The 22,194-nt window shown below is 36.5% G+C and overlaps 1 protein-coding gene across 1 annotated transcript in view; it reads left to right on the top strand.

The window, feature by feature from the left end:
- Positions 1–22,194, top strand: part of LOC111515135 (aldehyde dehydrogenase, dimeric NADP-preferring) — a 39,259-nt gene that overhangs the window by 14,445 nt on the left and 2,620 nt on the right. The window contains exons 2-3 of the mRNA XM_074179862.1: positions 18,292–18,590; positions 19,204–19,810. Of these exons, the coding sequence (XP_074035963.1) occupies positions 18,300–18,590; positions 19,204–19,810 (898 nt within the window). The 5' untranslated portion in view covers positions 18,292–18,299. The remainder of the gene's footprint in view (positions 1–18,291; positions 18,591–19,203; positions 19,811–22,194) is intronic.

The following is a 22,194-nucleotide window of genomic DNA, read 5'->3' as shown; positions in this document are numbered from 1 at the left end:
ATGCATGTAACACAAACTATCAACGAAAAGGCCACGGAGGCATCATATTTAGTTAGCTATCGCATTGCACAAGCAGGTGAAGCGCACACTATCGCTGAAAATTTAATAAAACCATGTGTATTAGACATAACAAAATGTATACTCGATGAAAAATCTGCAAAGCATCTTTCTACTGTTCCGCTATCAAACGATTTCACGACGAATCCATGATCTGGCAAGCTACGTCAAACAAGAACTGGTTACACGTCTACAAAATACACGATTCGCCTTGCAAATGGACGAGTCGACTGATGTCGCTGGTTTGGCTATCCTGCTGGTTATTGTGAGATATCCATATAAAAGTTCTTTCGAAGAAGACATGCTTATGTGTTCACCGCTGCTTACAAACACTACCGGGGAAGAAATTTTTAATAAAATAAATATATTTTTTGATGAAAATAATCTCAGTTGGAACAATTGCATTGACATTTGTACAGATGGGGCCAAGGCGATGACAGGTAAAACAGCAGGAGCAGTGTCACGAATGAAAAATAAAGCGCCTAATTGTAGTTCCAGTCATTGTATTCTGCATAGATAAGCACTTGCGATGAAGCAAATGCCGTCAAATCTAAAATTAGTTATGAATGAAGCGGTAAAAATAATTAATTTTATCAAATCACGACCACTACAATCCCGATTGTTCTCATTATTGTGTGAAGATTATGGCAGCAAACCTAAAACACTGCTGCTCCATACAGAAGTGCGATGGCTGTCTCGGGGTGAAACTTTAACAAGGCTATTTGAACTTAGAGCCGAGTTACAAATGTTTCTTTCAGCAGATACTTCTTTTAATTTGAAGGACCGTTTGTATGATAAAACTTGGTTGTTCCGATTGTCTTTTATGGCGGATATCTTTCAAAAACTTAACGAATTGAATTTATCGTTGCAAGGTAAACAGACAACAGTGTTTCAGGCCTATAATAAAATATCTGCTTTTAAAAGAAAATTAGATTTTTGGATCATTTGCATTGGTAAGAAAGAAATAGAAAGCTTTACGTTACTCAGTGAGTTTGTTAGCGAAAACGACTCACAAATGTTTGAAGATGATGTGTTTGAAGAATTGGTCCAATATCTCAGTTCGATGCGCGCATCTTTTGAAAAGTATTTTCCCGAAGAACACAATACAAAAATTAAAGTGAATTCATGGATTTATAATCCTTTTTTACCCAACTTGGAAAAGCCTGAAAACATGTCAAACGAGATATATGAATCTCTTTTAGAAATGTCATCAGACACAAGTATGGAGTCACTGTTCAAACGACGCCTCTCAATGATTTTTGGTGCAAAATCCAAGATGAATATGCAATGCTTGGCCAAATGGCTCTGGATATTCTTCTCCCGTTCCCAACTACATATTTGTGCGAAACAGGATTCTCTACCTACGCAGCCACGAAAACAAAATATCGTAATAGACTGGACGCCGAAGCTGATATGAGACTCCAACTTTCTTCCATCAAACCTGATATCAACCCACTAGTTAGATTTTTTCTTTTTTAATGTTTTCTATTATTGTCCTTGGCAAGTGGTGAAGTAAATAATAATTAGTAACTGTTACAGTATACTTTTATTATGCTGATTAATAAAGAATACACTTATAAAAACAATTGTTTAATTGTAGGGTTCCATCAAGTATTTTGCTTCCCAAAAGGGTTCCGTCTTTGAAAAAGTTTGAGAACCACTGGTCTAATACATAAAAGTCTCACCTACTCCAAACATCCCAAGTGGCGTCTGTCATTCTAAAATATCCATGTGTTTTTCGGCAACAAACTTCGGTTCGAAAGAAGAGAGTATTTCAATGATTTGCCATGAAAAAAATACAAATATACTGAGTAAAAATAAAAAAAAGGAATTCACACAAAGAAACCCAAGCAGATGGATATTTTGTAGGTACGACTGTTCGATAATAGAGTTATGAAAAGTTAATTTCCTAACAAGAATTTATAATACAAAAAATAAAAATCAATAAGGAAATGAAATGTTTCTAAAGTAAATAGTTGTAGACAGAATAATAATAATTTATATTATTAGATAAGGTGAAATTTTTGTGACCTAATAATTGTCGACCGCAATTCGGGTAGGGATTAAAAGTGCCTGCTACCCGAAACTCCCCTCATGGTGCGCTATCCGAAATTTCGGTGTGCTTGTTGAAACTGTCTGGCTACTGAGGGAATATATTTCAATATCAATCTCTTTTTTTTCATTCAAAAATAAATGAAAGGAATTATTACTATTAAGCGAAAAAACAAGTTATTATTATTTTTATCATCAATTTTCGTTTATAAAGCGTTGCTATCTTCTCGGTTCATATGCTGAATGTATTTCCAATAAAAAATAACTCTGTATTTTTCTTAGTGTGATAATTTAGTAGTATACAATTATAATATTTCCAATACTAATTGGAACAGCACAGAGAAGGAATTCCCGCCTCGACATATGCTTCGGAATATAATTTTTCAGTGGTAGTTTTTCAGTTACTTATTCTTACAATCATAGCAATTGATCACCCCATGAAAAAGTTATCCCAACTGAATTTTTCCACCATGAGTAATTATGAAAAACTTCGAAATTCAAGGTAGTTGATTTCCGAGTCGAAAACTCTAAAATACAATGAAAACACAAATAATCACACCGAATTCTCGTCAAACATATTGTTACGAAATCCCTAACGCCGCAGCTGACTACAGTCACCGAATTCGACGAAGGGACCTCTACCTAAGCATGACGTCACACGCGCGTTGCCTCCCTAGGCGGTAACTGGAAAAGTCTCGAAAAGAATTACAACGTCGATCCTGAGAGTGAAACATCGCGATGGATATGGAATTTCTAGAAATTCTAGATGCATCGATCTTACTATAAAAGAGCGAGTTCCTTCGACAGAGTAGAGTAGTAGCAAGAGAGTGTTCGAAGTCTCAAGCAAGCGAGTATTCTAAGTGAATTATAATCAGTGCAGTAATTGTGTATTAAGTAAATAAAAGTTGTCTAAGTATTATTAGTGTTGTTGTTTTAGAAACGAACCCCAAGTAAATATCGTAACAGTGGTGTCGGAAGTGGAATTTTACTGATAAATAAAAACAATAAATTGACATTTTTGTGAAAATTATAAGGCATTTATGGTGAATACGAGAAGTACATCGTACGATACGATGTAGGACGTATGCACTATAGACACCGTGCTGCAGTTTCCTTGGTACGCAGCGACATCCTTCGACCTGAAAGTGTGAAGCCTATTTCTTCCAATTTCGTGCTTCGAACAGTCACTGGTCTATTCACGCACCTATTAGAGGAGAAGCTGAAATAACACTGATTCTTGGGCGACTCACCATTACTGATACAGTGTACGTTGCAGACATAGAAGATGAATTCATACTAGGAATGGATTTGATCAGTGAGTATGGCTTTTCATTCGACAACGAAGAGAAGATTATGAAGTTATGGGAGAGGAATTTGTCCTTACCACTCCAGCAGAAAGGGCAATACCTGTGAAACTGCGCTTAGTGAATACTGCGAGAATTCCTGGTTTTTCGGAGAAAGTAGTTTACGGTATCGCTGATGAAGACCCGGGTGCTATGTTGGAATAGTCCAGTCATGTGATGAATCCCCCAGCAAATTAGTTTTTGCATGAGCCTTAGTAAAAACGAAACAAACCATCCCTGTGAGAGTTGCCAATGTGTATCCTGAAGCAGTAACCGTTAAAGGAGGTGATGTCATAGGAACCTGTAAACCAGTCACATGGGTGGCGAACTGTGATTCAAACGACCACCAGGAAATAAAGGCAGCCTCTAAAAGTGTTATGATAACTCTTGAAAAATCACTTAAACACTTATCAGGAGAAGAACTTAAAGCCGTCAAAAACTTCATCAAGAACGAAAGTGATATATTTGATTCGACAACATTCGGAAGAACTAACTTGGTCAAACACAGAATTGATACTGGCCAAGCCCACCCGATTCGACAACCCCCAAGGAGAGTTCCGTTTGCCAAGCAGCAAGAGGTGAAAGAGCTTGTTGGCAAGATGATGAGAGACGGTGTGATTGAGGAATCGTCGAGCCCTTGGTCCGCACCTGTTGTATTGGTCTCCAAGAAGGATGGATCTACGAGATTCTGTGTAGATTACAGGAAATTGAACGATGTTACTAAGAAAGATAGCTACCCTTTACCAAGAATAGACGACACATTAACAACTCTGGCAGGTCTCATGTTGGTTCTCAACACTAGACCTGAAGAGTGGATATTGGCAAGTGGGCATACATGAGAACGATAAGGAGAAGACTGCATTTTCGACTGGGAGCGTACTTTACCAGTTCACCGTTATGCCGTCTGGATTGTGCAATGCTCCAGCCACATTCGAAAGACTGATGTAGCTGGTTCTGCGAGGGCTTACTTGGAAAACTTGCCTCGTATACCTCGACGACGTTTTGGTCATGGGAAAGACATTTGAAGAACATCTGTATAATTTGCAAGAAGTCTTTCAACGATTCAGGAATGCCAACCTCAAACTGAATCTTCAGAAATGCTCACTGTTCCAGAAAAAAGTAGATTTTCTAGGTCACAGAGTGTCATCAGACGGCATCCAAACAGAGGAAAGAAAGATACAGGCAATCAAAGACTGGCCGAGACCTAAAGATAAACATATAGTGAGGAGCTTCCTAGGTCTCTGCACCTACTATCGTCGGTTCGTGGAAGGATTTGCAGTTATTGCGGCACCTCTTCATAAGTTGACAGAAGACCGAGTCAAATTCGTCTGGTCCAACGAAAGTGAACGAGCATTTGGGAAACTGAAAGTTGCCCTATGTTCCAGTCCTATTTTAAGTTTCTCACGTCGACGAGACCTGTTCGTCCTGGACACAGATGCCAGTAATAATAGTATAGGAGCCATACTATCACAAGAACAGGACGGTCAGGAAAAAGTGATTGAGTTCTTCAGCAAAGTACTAACCAAGCCAAAAAGGAATTTTTGCGTAACCTGAAAGGAACTACTGACAATAATCAAGGCTGTAGATCACTTCCACAAATATCTGTATGGAAGAGAGTTCCTTATCAGAACAGATCATGCAGCTCTGAAGGACAAGTAGCAAGGTGGATTGAGAAGCTGAACCAGTATCACTTCAAGATGAAACATCGACCAGGACGACTGCATAATAACGCAGATGCCTTGTCCGGAAGACCTTGTTCGAATGTTTGTAAACACTGTGAACGAATTGAACGACGCGAAGGAATCAACCAAGTGAGATTGATGGCAGACGATAATTGGACCACAGCAAAAATGAGACAAGATCAAGAGGGTGATCCAAACGTTGCAGAATTTTTAAAATGGAAGAAAAGTGGAGCAGAAAGACCGACCTGGAAGGACATCTCTGATCGATCACCAACGTTCAAGGCATTGTGGGCACAATGGGATTCCTTGATTGTTGAGAATGGTCTACTGAAGAGGGCTTGGGAATCGGCCGATGGCAAGAGAGTGATTTCCCAACTGGTTGTGCCTATGTCAAGAATAAGTGGCGTCTTGGAAGAGATCCATGGTGGTAAATCGGGAGGACATCTAGGAGTTAACAAGACCTTGGATAAAATACGACAAAGGTTTTACTGGGTTCAGTGTCGAGAAGATGTAGAGCGATGGTGCCGAAGATGCCCAAGATGCGAAGCCAGCAAAGGTCCTAGAACACAATCCAGAGGTGAGATGAAACATTACAATGTTGGTGCTCCCTTCGAACGGATCGCCATCGATGTAGCCGGACCATTTCCGATGACGAATGATGGCAACAAATACATCCTAGTTGACATGGACTACTTCAGTAAATGGGTTGAAGCTTACGCCTTGCCTAATCAAGAAGCATCCACAGTTGCAAGAACTCTGGTGGATAACATGTTTGCAAGGTTTGGTGTGCCAATGGAGTTACATTCCGATCAAGGAAGAAATTTTGAATCGAATTTATTCAAGAAAGTCTGTGAATTAATAGAAATTAGCAAGACCAGAACAACTACCCTCCACCCACAGTCTGATGGCATGGTCGAGAGGTTCAACAGGACTATGGAAGAACATTTTTCCAAAGTAGTAGAAGAGCATCAAAAAGACTCTGATCGACATCTTCAACTATTCTTGATGGCCTACCGAGCAGACGTGCACGATTCCACAAAGCTCACCCCAGCCAGTATCATATTCGGAAGAGATCTTCGCTTGCCCTGTGACTTGGTGTTCGGATCACCAAGTGCTGAAAATAAAGAGGTGCAAGATTACGCAGACGAACTGCGAGATAGCTTGACAAGGATCCACGAAATGGCTAGAAGAAGATTAAAAATGACTAGTGACAGGATGAAGGCTCGATACGATCTCAAGGCAAATACTGGTGGATTCAAAGAAGGAGATCAAGTGTGGCTGTACAACCCTCGTCGTAGAAAAGGAATTTCCCCCAAATTAACACCATCTTTTGAAGGACCCTACACGATAGTAAAGAGAATAACTGACGTGGTGTATAGGATTCAACGTAGGTCCAGAGCAAAAATGAAGGTCGTTCACCTAGAAAGACTCAAACGATACAATAGGGACAACGACATATTGTTTGATCGGGACGATCAAATTTGAGAGGGGGATAATGTTACGAAATCCCTAACGCCGCAGCTGACTACTACTATAGTTGTGTATTAAATAAATAAAAGTTGTTCAAGTATTATTAGTGTTGTTGTTTTAAAAACGAACCCCAAGTAAATATCGTAACAATATATTTCCAAAATAATAGAGGCCAACAGAATTGCTAGAAAAATCAAAATTCTTCTTCGCTATATTCGGATGAGGTGGAATCATCATCGGGTTGAATAACGATCGGATTTATGGAACTTTGCACATAATATTTGTTCTCTTCTTTTATAACGTGGCTCACACAGTTCTTCCACACATCACTATTACCTACTTCATTCACCACTCGCCTTATATTGTCAAGCACCACAGCATTCAAAGTCGGTGACTGATTACATTTCCGCAAGCTTTCTTTCATTGTGGCCCAAACCATTTCAATTGGATTGAACACACAATAGTATGGAGGCAAACAATAATATACTCTTTTTTGAAATTACGTTGTTTTATGGTCGCCAGTAATACCTTTTTCGTTGGAATCTTTTCGGGTATTTCCATGTCATGATTTCGCATGAAATCAACAATATCTGCTTTTTTGTGTAATTATTTGGTATTGTAATCAATAACCGAGAATGATACGGAGCGTTATCCATAACAATAACCGAGTTTGGAGGAATATTTGGGAGAAGCTGCTCACTGAACCAGGTTTCGAATAAAGCCGCAGTCATATCTTCGTGGTAATTAGCAGACGAATCTTTCATATTTTTGGCCGACAGAAGCAAAGCGTTAGGTACGAAACCACTTTCATTCCCGGCATGCAAAATTATAACACGTTTTCCCCTTGAAGAAGGTGTGTTCAAAGCACAATACTACCTAGCCATATTTAACATCATGGGTGTCGAACCAAGTTTCGTCGAGGTAGATTATATGTCTGCTGGATTCTCGGAAGTTTTTCATTCGCCTCAAATATTCTTGTCGGAGTTGAACAATGCGTGTCGATTCAATTATTACCATCCGATTGTTCAATTTTTTATATTTGAAACCACAAGGCAATAAGACACCTCGTAGAGTTTCTAAAGATTTGTAATTGTAATCGGGATAGTCGAGTAGTTTATACCAAATCATTTCCAAGGTGGGTACTTCATTTTTTTGGTGTATACCATAAATTGTTCGCCGAATCACATCTTTTGTAGCACCATCAACGTTTGGGAAATTTTTTATTCCTTTGTTTTCGTTTCATTGCATGGTCAATGACATCCCTATTTTAATGATTCGAAGAACTGTCGAACGAGATAGTTTCGTTAACTCGCATATTCTATTCACAATAGCATTCTGTGAAGTGTGACAGTTTTCCTTCTTCTACTCGCTGAACTTGAACATGTAAGTTCTTATTGTCAAATTCCGGATCCCTGTCGATTGACACAGATGCCTCACACGTAATGTTATCATTTGTTTCAAAAGGTCTCCATATTGATGAAAGTACCCAAAAACACTAAGATTTTTACAAAAATCGGTTTAAACGATGAGATTGGAACCTTTGGTGTAAAAGTTGAAAACTTTTTCTATAGATCAATTACCCTAACACCAAACTGATTTGTCCGCTTTTTAATCTATTGTTGACAAATTAATTTGCAGGTAGTGGTTCCACTAGTTATAATTACCGAAAAATCAATTAGGATAATCATCATTTAACAAACAAAGTCCACATCGGATCAAAAAACTTAAGGTATATAAACAGCTAACCTTTGTCTTTAGATTCAGTACAATTTGCTTCTTCTGAAGATACTAACCTTGTTAGCGAAACGCGCGTCGAGTGCAAAAGTATTAGTTTGGTGTTAGGGTAATTGATCTCTAGAAAAAGTTTTCAAAAAACGGTTTTCAAAACCACTCACTACCTCACCTAACCCTACGAACACACGGCACTGATAAAGAAATATTGTGAAACGGACAAAAAATTAGTATTCAGCCATTACAGCTAGCCGAGCCTTTACTCCTCAACTACATTTGATAGCACGTTTACTAACTATCTGGGCGACTAGGGGCCACAGGCTAGAAATGTTTATGACTGTACAATTATTTTTATTGCCGTTCCAATTGGGAATGGATAGACTATACACACTTTTATACATCGTGTCATACGTTGTTGTTTATCAATCTAATACCTTGGAAAATCCAGTGTGTTCAAAATTCACGGGATCAACAATTTTTGAGAAATTTCAGATAATCTCTCTGAAATAAATGAGTTATCTCCAATATGAGCGAACGTGATATTACCGAGTCAGGTTGGAAGGTCGAGTCTCCTTTATCTATTTTAGTAATTATCATTAAACAGTAGAGTGAAAAAAGAGTTATACGATGGGTTTCGAAAAGATGATTGTATTCTTGCGAAACACTTTGGAATAAGAGAGTTTTTCCAAACTTAGCGAACCGCCCCGACTCCGCACGGGTGCAATATTGATACCAAATATAAATTCACCCATCGGAAATTTGAGGGTATAGAGAAACAGTGATGGAAAAATAATGTTGTTTCATGAACGCTCCTTTGACCCCGCGGCGGGCGTCCCAGTTGGAATATTTGAAAACCGTTTCTATTGCACGTCTACAACATGAAACCTACATAAAGTTGGAATATTTTGAAATTGTTTCTTAGCGGACATCTAAGACCTAAGAAGCACCTACCTATAGAGGGTATTACATATTCGATGGTCTATTAGACGTATCTAGAGAACAAAAAAAGATAAGAGTTTTAATTTTGGTTATCGATAAAAATGGTTGTGATCTATCGTATGAAAATATTTTCATCACTGCAATGTTGCCCCATCTACATGTAACAGACATCAACTTCGAAATTTCAAATGAAACACCCTATATATCATATCATCATTGAGATAAGATATGGTGGTTGTTATTTCAGAATGGAACTCAAATCTTATTTCATACATAGTGTCTGAAAAATACGTCTCAATTAGTATTTTTGATAAACGACCATAACTATATTTTTTCAAATGGAACACCCTGTATATTATTCAATTTTTGAATTTAGTCAACCAATATGAACAACTTTGATCAACCATGTCCTATACCTATCTCTGACCCTTTATGAGAAGTGAACTATTTAAAAAAAATGCTCCTCTGCAAGCATAAAATTTCCAATAAATCAAAAATCAAGCGAATTTCACTAGTTCGGACTTCCATTGTCTACTATATAAAATGATTTGAAATCCCTGAAACAAGTAAAAAAGAATAATTAAAAAGAATAGTTGAAAATAACAATTATATTAAGCAACAATAAACCTGAAATGAAATGATAGTGAAATAACCTACAAGTAAAAAATATAATAATTGAATAAATAAAAAAATTAAAGGAATGAAAAAAGAAAATAATAAAAATAAAAAGTGTAGAGATTCCAAGACTTGGAATTTTATTATTTTCTTCCAAGACTTGGAATCTCTACACTTTTTATTTTTATTATTTTCTTTTTTCATTCCTTTAATTTTTTTATTTATTCAATTATTATATTTTTTACTTGTAGGTTATTTCACTATCATTTCATTTCAGGTTTATTGTTGCTTAATATAATTGTTATTTTCAACTATTCTTTTTAATTATTCTTTTTTACTTGTTTCAGGGATTTCAAATCATTTTATATAGTAGACAATGGAAGTCCGAACTAGTGAAATTCATCACGAAACATTGTCAATCACCTTCAAACAAACGAAAAATCAAGTGCATAATACAAACATTCTTAAAATTTCAGCGTAGGTATCGCGCCTTCACTCCTTCAATACATATGGTGAAACTTTTTCTATTTCTAATCATCTACTCGAATATCAAAAGAGTTTTAAACATTAATTTTGAATTTCACAACCGAATTTCGGCAAGGATAGTGGTGTGTCATGATCTAAGTCTAATTAATACAGTTTATTGTATGATTTTCACTATAAAGGGTTTTACAAAAACTGCGACGCGCGTTTCACTATAGAATAGCTTCATCGACTGTTATATTGAAGTAGTGAGTCCGGTGACTGGTGATATGGAAAATTAAATGAACATTTTAGGATATTTTTATGCTTATTTCCATGCATCAGTATCTAGTGCTGCGGTTGATTTGGGAATATCTCGAATTCTATATGGAGAATTTTACAAAAACATAATGTGCACGATTATAAATTAATTAGGTTGCAAGCTTTACATGAAGATGATCCCCAAAACGGGTAGAATTTTGCGAAATGGCACTAACATGGACATACGAAGATCCAAACTTTTTGAAAAAAATGATATGGACTGATGAATCACAATTTTCACGTGAGGGAATATTCAATTGTCGAAATAATCACTTCTGAGCAAGGAGGATTTCAACAAAAATTCAGTTTTAATGTTTTTTGTATGCTCATAGATGATAAAGTTTCTATTTGCATTTATGAAGAAAAGTTGAATTCCGAAAAATATTTTGATATTCTGAAATCGACTGTGAGTATTTTCTGGATAATTTGCCCCTTTACTTGTCTCGGAAATGTTGGTATTAGTTGAATGAAGCTCCTAGACATTGCACACGTGAAGTGAGTAGGGAACTAACCGATAAGTTCGAAGATCGGTGGATACGTCGCTTGGGTCCTTGGATTTGATCGCTTCGCTCACCGGACCTGACTCCCCTAGATTTTCACCTCTGGAGAAAAATCAAAGAAACAGAAACTGAAAGAACCGGTTAAATGTTTACAAGTAAATGGTCAGCATTTCAAGTAACTGAGCTACTGAATTTTTGTCATATCAGTATCGAATGTCAAATAATTGCGAAGTCAGTTTCACAATATTTTCTCTTGTTTTCTAGTGTACAATTATTTTTGTTATCAATTCAATTTTGAAAAAGTGTTCGTTCTTGTTTTGAAATATTAGGTAATGTTTGTCATATACCCACTATGAATTTTCAATCATGTAGGTATTTCATTAAACCTTCCTGAACTGATGTAAAGTCATTATTCATTATTCGATATTTACATAATACATTTTTCCGGAATTTTGTATTTGAAATTTTATATTTGCATAGAAGAAAAAAATTATAGAAGAATTCATATCTCATAAACGGCCAGAGATAGTTATAGGACATAGTTGATGGAAGTTGTTCACATTAGTTGACTGAATTCGAAAATTAAATAATATACAGGGTGTTCCTTTTGAAAAAATTTAGTTATGGTCGTTTATCGAAGATAAAAATTGAGACGTATTTTTCAGACACTCTGTATAAAATAAGATTTGGAATCCATTCTGAAATAACAATTACCATATATCTTATCTCAATGTTGCCAGAAGTTGAGTTCGATGTATCCATTATAAAATAATTAATATTTTAAAAACGATGAGAGATATGCATAGAACATGTTCAACAAAAGTGATTTGGATTATGATGCAGAATTCAAAAATGATATAATATATAGGGTACTTCATTTGAAATTTCCAAGTAGATGTCTGTTACATGTAGATGTGGCAACATTGCGGTGACGAGAATATTTTTGAACGATAGATCACAACTATTTACATCGGTAACCAAAATTTAAAACTCTCATCTTTTTTTGTTCTCTAGATGTCTAATAGACCATCGAATATGAAATACCCTGTATACTAAAATTTTAGCTTTCTGGGACTCACCAGTATGAAGAAACAGAGATGAATGAGTGAGTGTCAAGTGAATGAATTTCTCATTCATAAATATAGATGTTCAATTTTGTTTCCATACATTCTCAAGAAAACGCGCTTCTATATTCTGTAAATAAAAATGTGAATAAACAGAGCGTGAAAGGTATAACTGGAACCCTTGTTGAAGAATAAATCCAAAACAAGCACTGTTCTCAAACACCAGAACTGCAACACTCTTTTCGACGCGCGTTTTACCGACCAAATCGATGATTTCAGGAGATGAGGTGGACTCATTTCTAACTCTAAAACTAGTCTTTATTCATATTCAACAGGGTACACTTTTTCATCAATAATTTCTTGTAGAAATTCACAGGAAACTTGAAAATTCCCTCTGAATTCAACAAATCGATTCATATCAAGATAAACATTGGGGTGTTTAAAAGAGACCATTTGTCATTGTGATATATTTCACTAGTTCGGACTTCCATTGTCTACTATATAAAATGATTTGAAATCCCTGAAACAACTAAAAAAGAAGAATTGAAAATCAATAACTGAAAATAACAATTATATTAACCAAAATGAACCTGAAATGAAATAATAGTGAAATAAAATACAAGTAAAAATAATAAAATTACCAGGATGCTGTGTACGAAACTGTTATTTCCAACTGAAGGACGAATTCTTTACACAAGATGAGGGACTGCCAATGGGATCGCCACTTTCACTAGTCATAGCCAACATATATATGGAGTGGTTTGAAACTATGGCCATTGAAGAAGCCCACAAGAAACCTCGAGTCTGGTTGAGATATGTTGACGACACCTTCATAATATGGAACCATGGGAATACTGAACGAGACGCCTTCCTGAAACACATCAACAACGTGAGACCTTCCATCAATTTCACAATGGAGGAGAAAATCCACAACGAATTGCCGACACTAAGTGGGAAACATCTGTATACCGAAAACCCACTCATACGGGACAGTATCTGAACCACGAATCCAACCACCATCAATCGACTAAAAGAGGAATCATCAAGAGTCTATTAGACCGTGCTTTTGGGCTCTGTGATACGAAGGAAGGTCTAGAGAAGGAACTAGACATCATCAAAAATGATCTTCAACGGAATGGCTACTCCAAAGCGATGACAGAAAATACTTTGGCTAGAAGACAGCAGGAGCCTCGTAAGGAAGAGAAGCCGTCACATCCAGTGCTTGCACTTCCCTACATCAGAGGATTATCGGAGAGGATAAGAAGAATTGGTTCAAGTACAACATCAAAACCTGCTTCAGATCCGGTAACACTATCCGTAGCAGCCTCACGAAAACCAGGCCACCAAACGCGGACTGCGATTCCAAGAATTAAATTTACCGGATACCCTGTGAGTGCGGAAAATCCTATATTGGTGAAACTAAGAGGCCATTGAATGTTCGCATTGCCGAGCACAAGAAACACACACAGCGAGGGGAAACCAGCAAATCAGGAATAGCAGACCATGTTTGGACCCATCAACACAACATCGAGTGGTCCCAAGCTGAGATCTTGCACAGAGAGGAACATTGGTTTAAGAGAAAATTCAAGGAAGCCGCATACAACGCCAACAACGTATTCAGCCAAGCCAGCGTAGAAATACGCAACATATGGAAACCCATCATCAAGCGAAAAATGGCCAACTCCCGCCAATACGGTCATCTCCCACGGAACCAGTGAAGCGGAAAATGGAAAGCGGGGATAAGTGAAAGTACTCGAACGACCTATAAATAGTCATCTTTCGGAGGAATCAGTCCAGTCATAACCCGAAGACGATTGTAGATACTAACAATCGAAACGTCGTGAACTAACGTGACTTGGAATCTCTCCATTTTTTATTTTTATTTTCTTTCTTCATTTTTTTATTTTAATTTATTCAATTGTTCTATTTTAACTTGTATTTCATTTCACTATTATTTCATTTCAGGGTTATTTTGGTTAATATAATTGTTATTTTCAGCTATTCATTTTCAATTCTTCTTTTTTAGTTGTTTCAGGGATTTCAAATCATTTTATATAGTAGACAATGGAAGTCCGAACTAGTGAAATTCATCATGAAACCATTGTCAATCACCTTCAATCTAGTGATATATGCTGCGTTTTCTTCGAAACAAGTTTTAATAGCTTGCTTTGTCTGGTCGATATATTCTCTGTCGCAGTCCTCATAGATTATTTTATATTATTTTATATATTCCGTCTTTTTATTTTCTAACATGTTGTCTATAGGGTTAAATAAAATATGTTAAAGTGAGCAAGAAGTTTTGACTGCTTCTTTCGTGTTCAACTTCTATTAAAATGTATTGGCACAAGAATTTGGACTGTTCGTCGTGTTGGTTATTTTTACAGCAACATAATGAGTTTGCTTTATCTTTAAATGTTGATCTGTTTCTTTCTGAACGCTCAACTAGTACTCACACACTTACTTTGAAATATCACAACTCTCACCTCCTTCTCTAACTCAGAAGGCGGTTTCAATTCTAGTCTTTCATCCAGTTTTTTTATGAAGAGAAATTAAATTGTCTATTATAGCTATAACTAAGTTATAATTTCAATTAGAAGGGGTATATTTTTAAGAGAGAATAATTTTTGGAAAAGAAACGTTTTGATTTTTCACTTTTTCATCTTCATACAAAAAAATGCGGGGATATTCATACACGAACAGGAAGAAAAGCCCTCTCGAAACAGCTGCTTTCATATAAACATTGAATTACAGGAAAGAAAAATATTTTCGAAACAAATACTTTTATAATATTGACATTGAATTATAGGAAAAGCACTTTTCTCTATTCAGTTTGTCTTCCGAACATTCGTCATGGAATTGAATCAGATATCATTCACAGGATTTCTACAAAATATAGTAAATGAAATAGGTAAAAGTTTACTTACATCCTAACTGTCATCCTCACTGGTAGACATTCGATGTTTCGACTTGAGACACTTACCTTTTCGCCTCTTTAGCATCAAACCTGGATAACATTATAAAATATAAGAGCTTCATCTTAAAATGTTCACCAGTGAGAATGACAGTGTTCCCTGTAAGTAAAATTTCACCTCTTCCATTTTGGAATCCTGTGAATGATATCTGATTCAATTCCATGACGAATGTTTGAAATACAAACTGAATAGAAAAAAGTGCTTTTTGTATAATTCAGTGTTCATATGAAAGTATTTGTTTCGAAATCATGTTTCTTTCGTGTAATTCAATCTTTATATAAAAGTAGCTGTTTCGAAAGAGCTTTTCTTTCAGTTTGTGGCTGAAAGTTACTTCTTTGCATGATCTACACATTTTTCTATAGAGTTAAATGTTTGAAATTGATTGCTGCCTTCCTTTCCTTGAAAGATACTCACATTTTTGTATAAAGATGGAGAAGTAGAAAGCCAAAATCTTTCTTTCTCAAATATACAGTGTGTAAAAGCCAAATGGAATAAATTCATTATTTCGGCTACGGTACATATTTTAACAAAATCCTGAAACACGCCAAATTTAAATTATAATTTGACATACATCAACGGACAAAAAAAGCTACCTCTACCTTCAACCCCCGTCAAATGACAGATAAAACCCCAATTTTTTAAATGGTAAGTATAGGCTTGTGATATATCGTTTGGAAGGTCTCTTCATTCTCTTTTCAAATTGCTTCAAGGTTTATTGCAACAATTAAGATAAAATAAATTAAAATCATGTGGTTACCGAAATTCGATAAAATACACTCATAACTTATTGCAATATCCTCAAAACTCATTTCATGTTGAGGTATTGATGATAAGAAAGTAAGCAAACACCATAGCAATGTTCTTTTCAGATGGTATCCTTTAAAAAACTATAAATAATTTCCGTCGCAACGTTAGTTTAAAACTCCTTGTCAACTTGTTTTGTATGTTACAATATTAGTTGTCAGTATTTTAATTCAAGTTTGAAGTTCGTTAACTTCAAGCCTGATAAATGGTTAGATTAACGGAAATGCATAAAATAACAGTTTTACAAATGATTAGTTACGGAGAAGCAGTTTCGCGACCTTGGTCATGTGGGTCAGATTAAAAAAGCAGCTGCCAATGCAATGAGTTATGAACTCAAATTAGATGTGATGCTTGAGTTTGAGTCGAGTAGACAGACATCCACTACATTCAAAGTTAGCCACACATCGATAGTAAACATACTAAAAGAAAATAAAATGCATCCTTATAAAATGACAGAATAACTTATTTTTTTGAGCAAATGATGAACATATTGGATAACAATATCATCCAATTAGAAAACGTTATGTTTTCTGATGAGTGTACTTTGTCTCTTAACGGTCATGCTAATCGGCAAAATTGCCGCTACTGGTCAACGGAAAATCCTCAGTGGATGAGAGAATAACACACGCAATACCCTCACAAAGTTAATGTTTTGGCAGTGATTGTAGGAAACCATATCATTGGTTCCTTCCTCATTGAGGGCAACTTGAATGGAGATAATTATTTAGCACTACTTCAAGTTTAGCAAATCCATATCCTGATTCAGGAAACCCTCAAGTTCCAGTGAATACGAGACGGTTTCAGCAGGATAGAGCACCACCACATTACCAAGTTAATGTCCGGCAATACCTCGATACATTTCCCAATGGGTGGAGAGGGAGGCAAGTATCGACTGAATGGCCAGCGCAATCACCTGATCTTTCATCATTACATTTAATTTCATGGGAATATATAAAAGGCAATGTGTTCAAAACTGAACCTTCAGATTTGAATGACTTAAAAGAAGGAATAACGCTTTCGATTAGGTCGGCCACGCCTGATATGTTAAATAATGTTAGAAGACAGTTTTATTTGAGTTCAGGATGTTGCCAAGACGTTCGCGGTGAATATTTTGAACATCTACTTCGTTAACATCTACAGTTCTTTTTCGTATTCTAAATTTCATTAAGTTCTGCAGTACATTTTACTTTTTAAGTCTATTTTATCGAATTTCAGTAATCACATGATTTTAATTTATTTTATCTCTATTGTTGCAATAAACTAGAAAGCGATAACATTTTTAATAGAGAATGAAGAGACCTTTCAAACGATATATCACAAACCTATACTTCCCATTAAAAAAAATAGAGGTTATACCTGTCATTCGAAGGGGGTTGAAGGTAGGGGTGGCATTTTTACGTTAAAGAATGTCTAATTATAATTTACATTTGACGTGTTTCCAGATATTTTTTAAATATGTACAGTAACCGAAATAATGAGTTTATTCCATTTGGCTTTTACACACTGTATATATAGCTATAACTCATATAGCAATCCCGTAGTAACCCATAGTGGACAATATTGAAATTAATTAGTGTTGGCAAATCACTTGAAAATACTGCCTCTTCACGTGCGTTTTGCTAACCAAGTTAGCATCATCATTGTGCTGCTATGGGAAGAGTATTTTGTCACTAAATACGCGTACTTTAATAACTAAATGAGTGTATACTTCATTTGAATGACTACTTCCGTGCTCTTTCTCAAATTCTTAAAGAAAAACTCCTAAAACGGCTTTGAACATTATGCAAGCAGAAGTTCGGCGTCATCACTATTCGAAATATGCTCTATTTGTTTGGACTTTCTCATATTTTATTGTATATAGGTGTTCTATGACTATGCGGTAAGACTTCAAGTCCTTTTAGAATAAGTAAATCCGAACAACATAATGATATGATAAAATCGAAATATGATAAATCCAAATTATCAGAGCATATTTTGATGAGAGATGGTGCACAAATGAACTGGGGCAACGCCAAAATTCTGATGACAGAACCCAACGGAAAGCGTATATAAAGTTGAATGAAATGTTAAATGTTGCCCAATCAGTTTCAATCACACTCGTAGTTGTCTCTAAAACTGAAATTTTTAGTATCTAGTATACTATGTTTGCAAAAACTGACTTTGAATTGACATATAGAATAGATCGTGTACCAAAGTCTTACTTTATTTACACAGTATATAATACGTATACATTTCATTCAAAGTAGTATCACTCTACTTTCATGTTGCTATATTTTCAGGATAAAACATGTCGACCCCTTCCGAAACTGTAGCTGCCGCTAGAGACGCATTCAACAGTGGAGTCACAAAAAGTTACGCATTTCGTTTGAAACAAATCAAGTCGCTATTGAAATTAGTTGAAGAAAATAAAGAAATATTAACAGAAGCAATAATCAAGGATGTAAGAAAGCCAAAATTCGAAGCAGTTATCTTCGAAGTTAATTATGTGGCTAACGATCTAAGAAATATTATTTTCAATTTGGAGGAATGGATGCAACCCCAGAAACCGGATAAACCTCTCACGTTTATCATGGACACTGTAAGATACAATTATGATTAGTTTAATTGGTAATACTAGTTACAGACTATAAAAGATGAAAATATAATCTTTATTGATAGAATTAGACCGTGACGTTTTGACAAGTCTTCATTATCGAAAGTACAACTTCCACATATAAAAATGTCTCATTATGAGCTATAGAAGTACTACTTTAAATAATATAAAATATGTATAAATAGGACAAACCGATCAAAATACAGACATAGTAAAAATCAATCAGTAAGTCCACTTCCACTACTTTCGTTCATAAATTCAAAGTTCTTGGTGACCTCTAAACGAAGTGACTCTGATTGACTCCTCAATTGGATTTAGAAAAAAAGAAATATGAGAGGATACTCCGCACATTTACTCAAAGACCTTTACCCCTATTTTTGGTATTCATTGATGACGTTATTTGCAATATTCTTATTTATATTTCAATGAAACAGTTGGAAGGCCAAACATTTTTTTTGTCGTAGATCTCATTTAAAAACTCATGCTTTTTCACTTCAATTGGTTTGAAAATTTCGTTATTAACTTGAGGATATCGTTTTTGTTGAATGCGTAACTGAAAATAAACAATTTTGGGATTTCACCAACTTTTTTTTTTCAGGTAATAATTCAACCCGAACCATATGGTGTGGCACTGATAATAGGTGCATGGAACTATCCCGTACAACTATGTTTGGCACCGCTTTCAGGAGCCATTGCGGCTGGAAACACAGTCGTTCTGAAACCATCAGAAATAGCTCCAAACACTGCAAAAGTTTTAGCAGAACTCTTACCCAAATATCTAGATTCTAAATGTTACCATGTAGTAAATGGGGGAATACCAGAAACTACCGAACTATTGGAACAAAGATTCGATTATATATTCTACACCGGAAACTGCAATGTGGGAAAGATAATTCACAGGGCAGCTAGTAAGTACCTCACTCCTGTCACTCTTGAGTTAGGTGGAAAAAGCCCGGTGTACATCGACTCGACGGCCGACTTGGATTTGACGGCGGCCAGAGTTCTTTTTGGACGTTTCGCCAATGCTGGTCAAAGCTGCATTGCACCAGATTACATCCTGTGCTCAAAAGAAATAGCAACAAAATTCATAGAGGCGTGTAAAAGATGCATGACAAAATGGTATGGTGAAAATATAAAAGAATCTCCTGATTATGGAAGGATAGTAAACAGAAATCATTTTCAAAGGATAGTGAAACTTTTGGAAGGTAAGGATTAAAGATAGAACTTTCAAAGTGTAATATGCCCAAAAAAGATAGAATTTTTGTCAGAAATGATGTGAAAAAAGACCGATTCAATGAGATTGTTCCACTCTTAGGAACAATAGGAACAAATTTCAAATGATCTGAAACATCACTACTATATACAAGTGAGTCGCTCGCCTTCTCACATTTTTTAATGATTGTGGTGTAGTACTCAGCCCAAGCATTGATATTTGATTCTTATAGACATGGCCGTCGCCATGGGGTGGGATGAGGGGCGTGCCTCCCCCCCCTGCTTTTTCGACCTGGGAAAAGGTTTGGAAATTTTTGGCCGTGAAGATAGAAAAAAATAAAAGTAACAAAATGAATAAAATCAAAAAAATTCAAATGAGAGAAAAAAAGGGAGAGGTAATAAGAAAAGGGAAAAAACCAGGAGAAGGTTGGGATTTCCCACCATGCATAACTTGGAGATCCCATACTTTGGAATCCTGAGTTGTTTGAAAACTTCAAAAAAGTTTAATTTCTCCCAAGTAAGAGAACAGTCCACAAATTTTGAAGAGACAATTTTACAAAATTCCCAACTTTTCGCTGTTTTTTCGACTTGCAAAAATTGGGAAATTTCGGGCCGTGAAGATGGAAAAAATAATAGTAGAAAACAATAAGCACAATATTATTTGAGTGTTGTTTCCTTTCATTTATATTGAATATTCCTATACATGGTGGATATGGTGGAAGACCAAGGACCTTGGTCCAAAGTAGAATAATTCCCATTATTATTTTTATAATTACCAAAATTACCAAAATTTGTTTTTGCTTGTGCATACCCTAACGGGCAATCTTTGGATAGCTGAGTAAGAAAATTAATATATTATAGTACTAACTAATCCCTCTGCTTTTACTTTCTCGAAAGTTGGGAAATTTTGCTAGTGGACTTGGGAAAATTTGGATTTTCTCCCCCTCTAGACTGTCACTTTTCAACTGATCAAGTCCCCTTAAAACCACTCTCCTTTATATAAAAGTATAGAGTCGTTATATAGGTAATTGTATCTATTATTTATATAGTGAACGGTATTGACTAGTATTGACTTGCTAGAGAATAGTTTCGAACACTCGATCCACACTATGATCGGACCGAGACCGGAGCGAGATCGGACCGATAACGGCATCATAGTGTGGATCGAGCTATATTCTTTTCGACCAACCGGTACTGGCGTGATGTCGGATGGAAATCAGAGCGATGCGATAGTGAGAATACTCTGATTCTTTCTTGTTTGAGAATACTTTACCGGACCGGGAACGGACCGAGACCGGAGCGAGATCGGACACCGATAACGGCATCATAGTGTGGATCGAGCTATATTCTTTTCGACCAATCGGTACTGGCGTGATGTCGGATGGGAATCAGAGCGATGCGATAGTGAGAATACTCTGATTCTTTCTTGTTTGAGAATACTTTACCGGACCGGGAACGGACCGAGACCGGAGCGAGATCGGACACCGATAACGGCATCATAGTGTGGATCGAGCTATATTCTTTTCAACCAACCGGTACTGGCGTGATGTCGGATGGGAATCAGAGCGATGCGATAGTGAGAATACTCTGATTCTTTCTTGTTTGAGAATACTTTACCGGACCGGGAACGGACCGAGACCGGAGCGAGATCGGACACCGATAACGGCATCATAGTGTGGATCGAGCTATATTCTTTTCGACCAACCGGTACTGGCGTGATGTCGGATGGGAATCAGAGCGATGCGATAGTGAGAATACTCTGATTCTTTCTTGTTTGAGAATACTTTACCGGACCGGGAACGGACCGAGACCGGAGCGAGATCGGACACCGATAACGGCATCATAGTGTGGATCGAGCTATATTCTTTTCGACCAACCGGTACTGGCGTGATGTCGGATGGGAATCAGAGCGATGCGATAGTGAGAATACTCTGATTGTTTCTTGTTTGAGAATACTTTACCGGACCGGGAACGGACCGAGACCGGAGCGAGATCGGACACCGATAACGGCATCATAGTGTGGATCGAGCTATATTCTTTTCGACCAACCGGTACTGGCGTGATGTCGGATGGGAATCAGAGCGATGCGATAGTGAGAATACTCTGATTCTTTCTTGTTTGAGAATACTTTACCGGACCGGGAACGGACCGAGACCGGAGCGAGATCGGACCGAGAACGGCATCATAGTGTGGATCGAGCCTTATCATCATGCCTGCTCTATGCGATGTATTTATAATGGCCTGCGGTTTTTTATAATCGAATCTTTCGAGCGAGAATAGCGAAAGCTTAAAAACCAAGATACTGTTAAGATATTCGTTAAGACCTTGTTAAGAAAAATATTTTATTGTATTCAAGAAATGCTTCATTATGAAATTT

This window comes from Leptinotarsa decemlineata, unplaced genomic scaffold (genome assembly GCF_025532065.1).
Source record: "Leptinotarsa decemlineata unplaced genomic scaffold, Ldec_3_MD MMD2_tig00026282_RagTag_RagTag, whole genome shotgun sequence".
NCBI lineage: Eukaryota > Metazoa > Arthropoda > Insecta > Coleoptera > Chrysomelidae > Leptinotarsa > Leptinotarsa decemlineata.
This window is presented reverse-complemented; position numbering and strand designations above follow the sequence as displayed.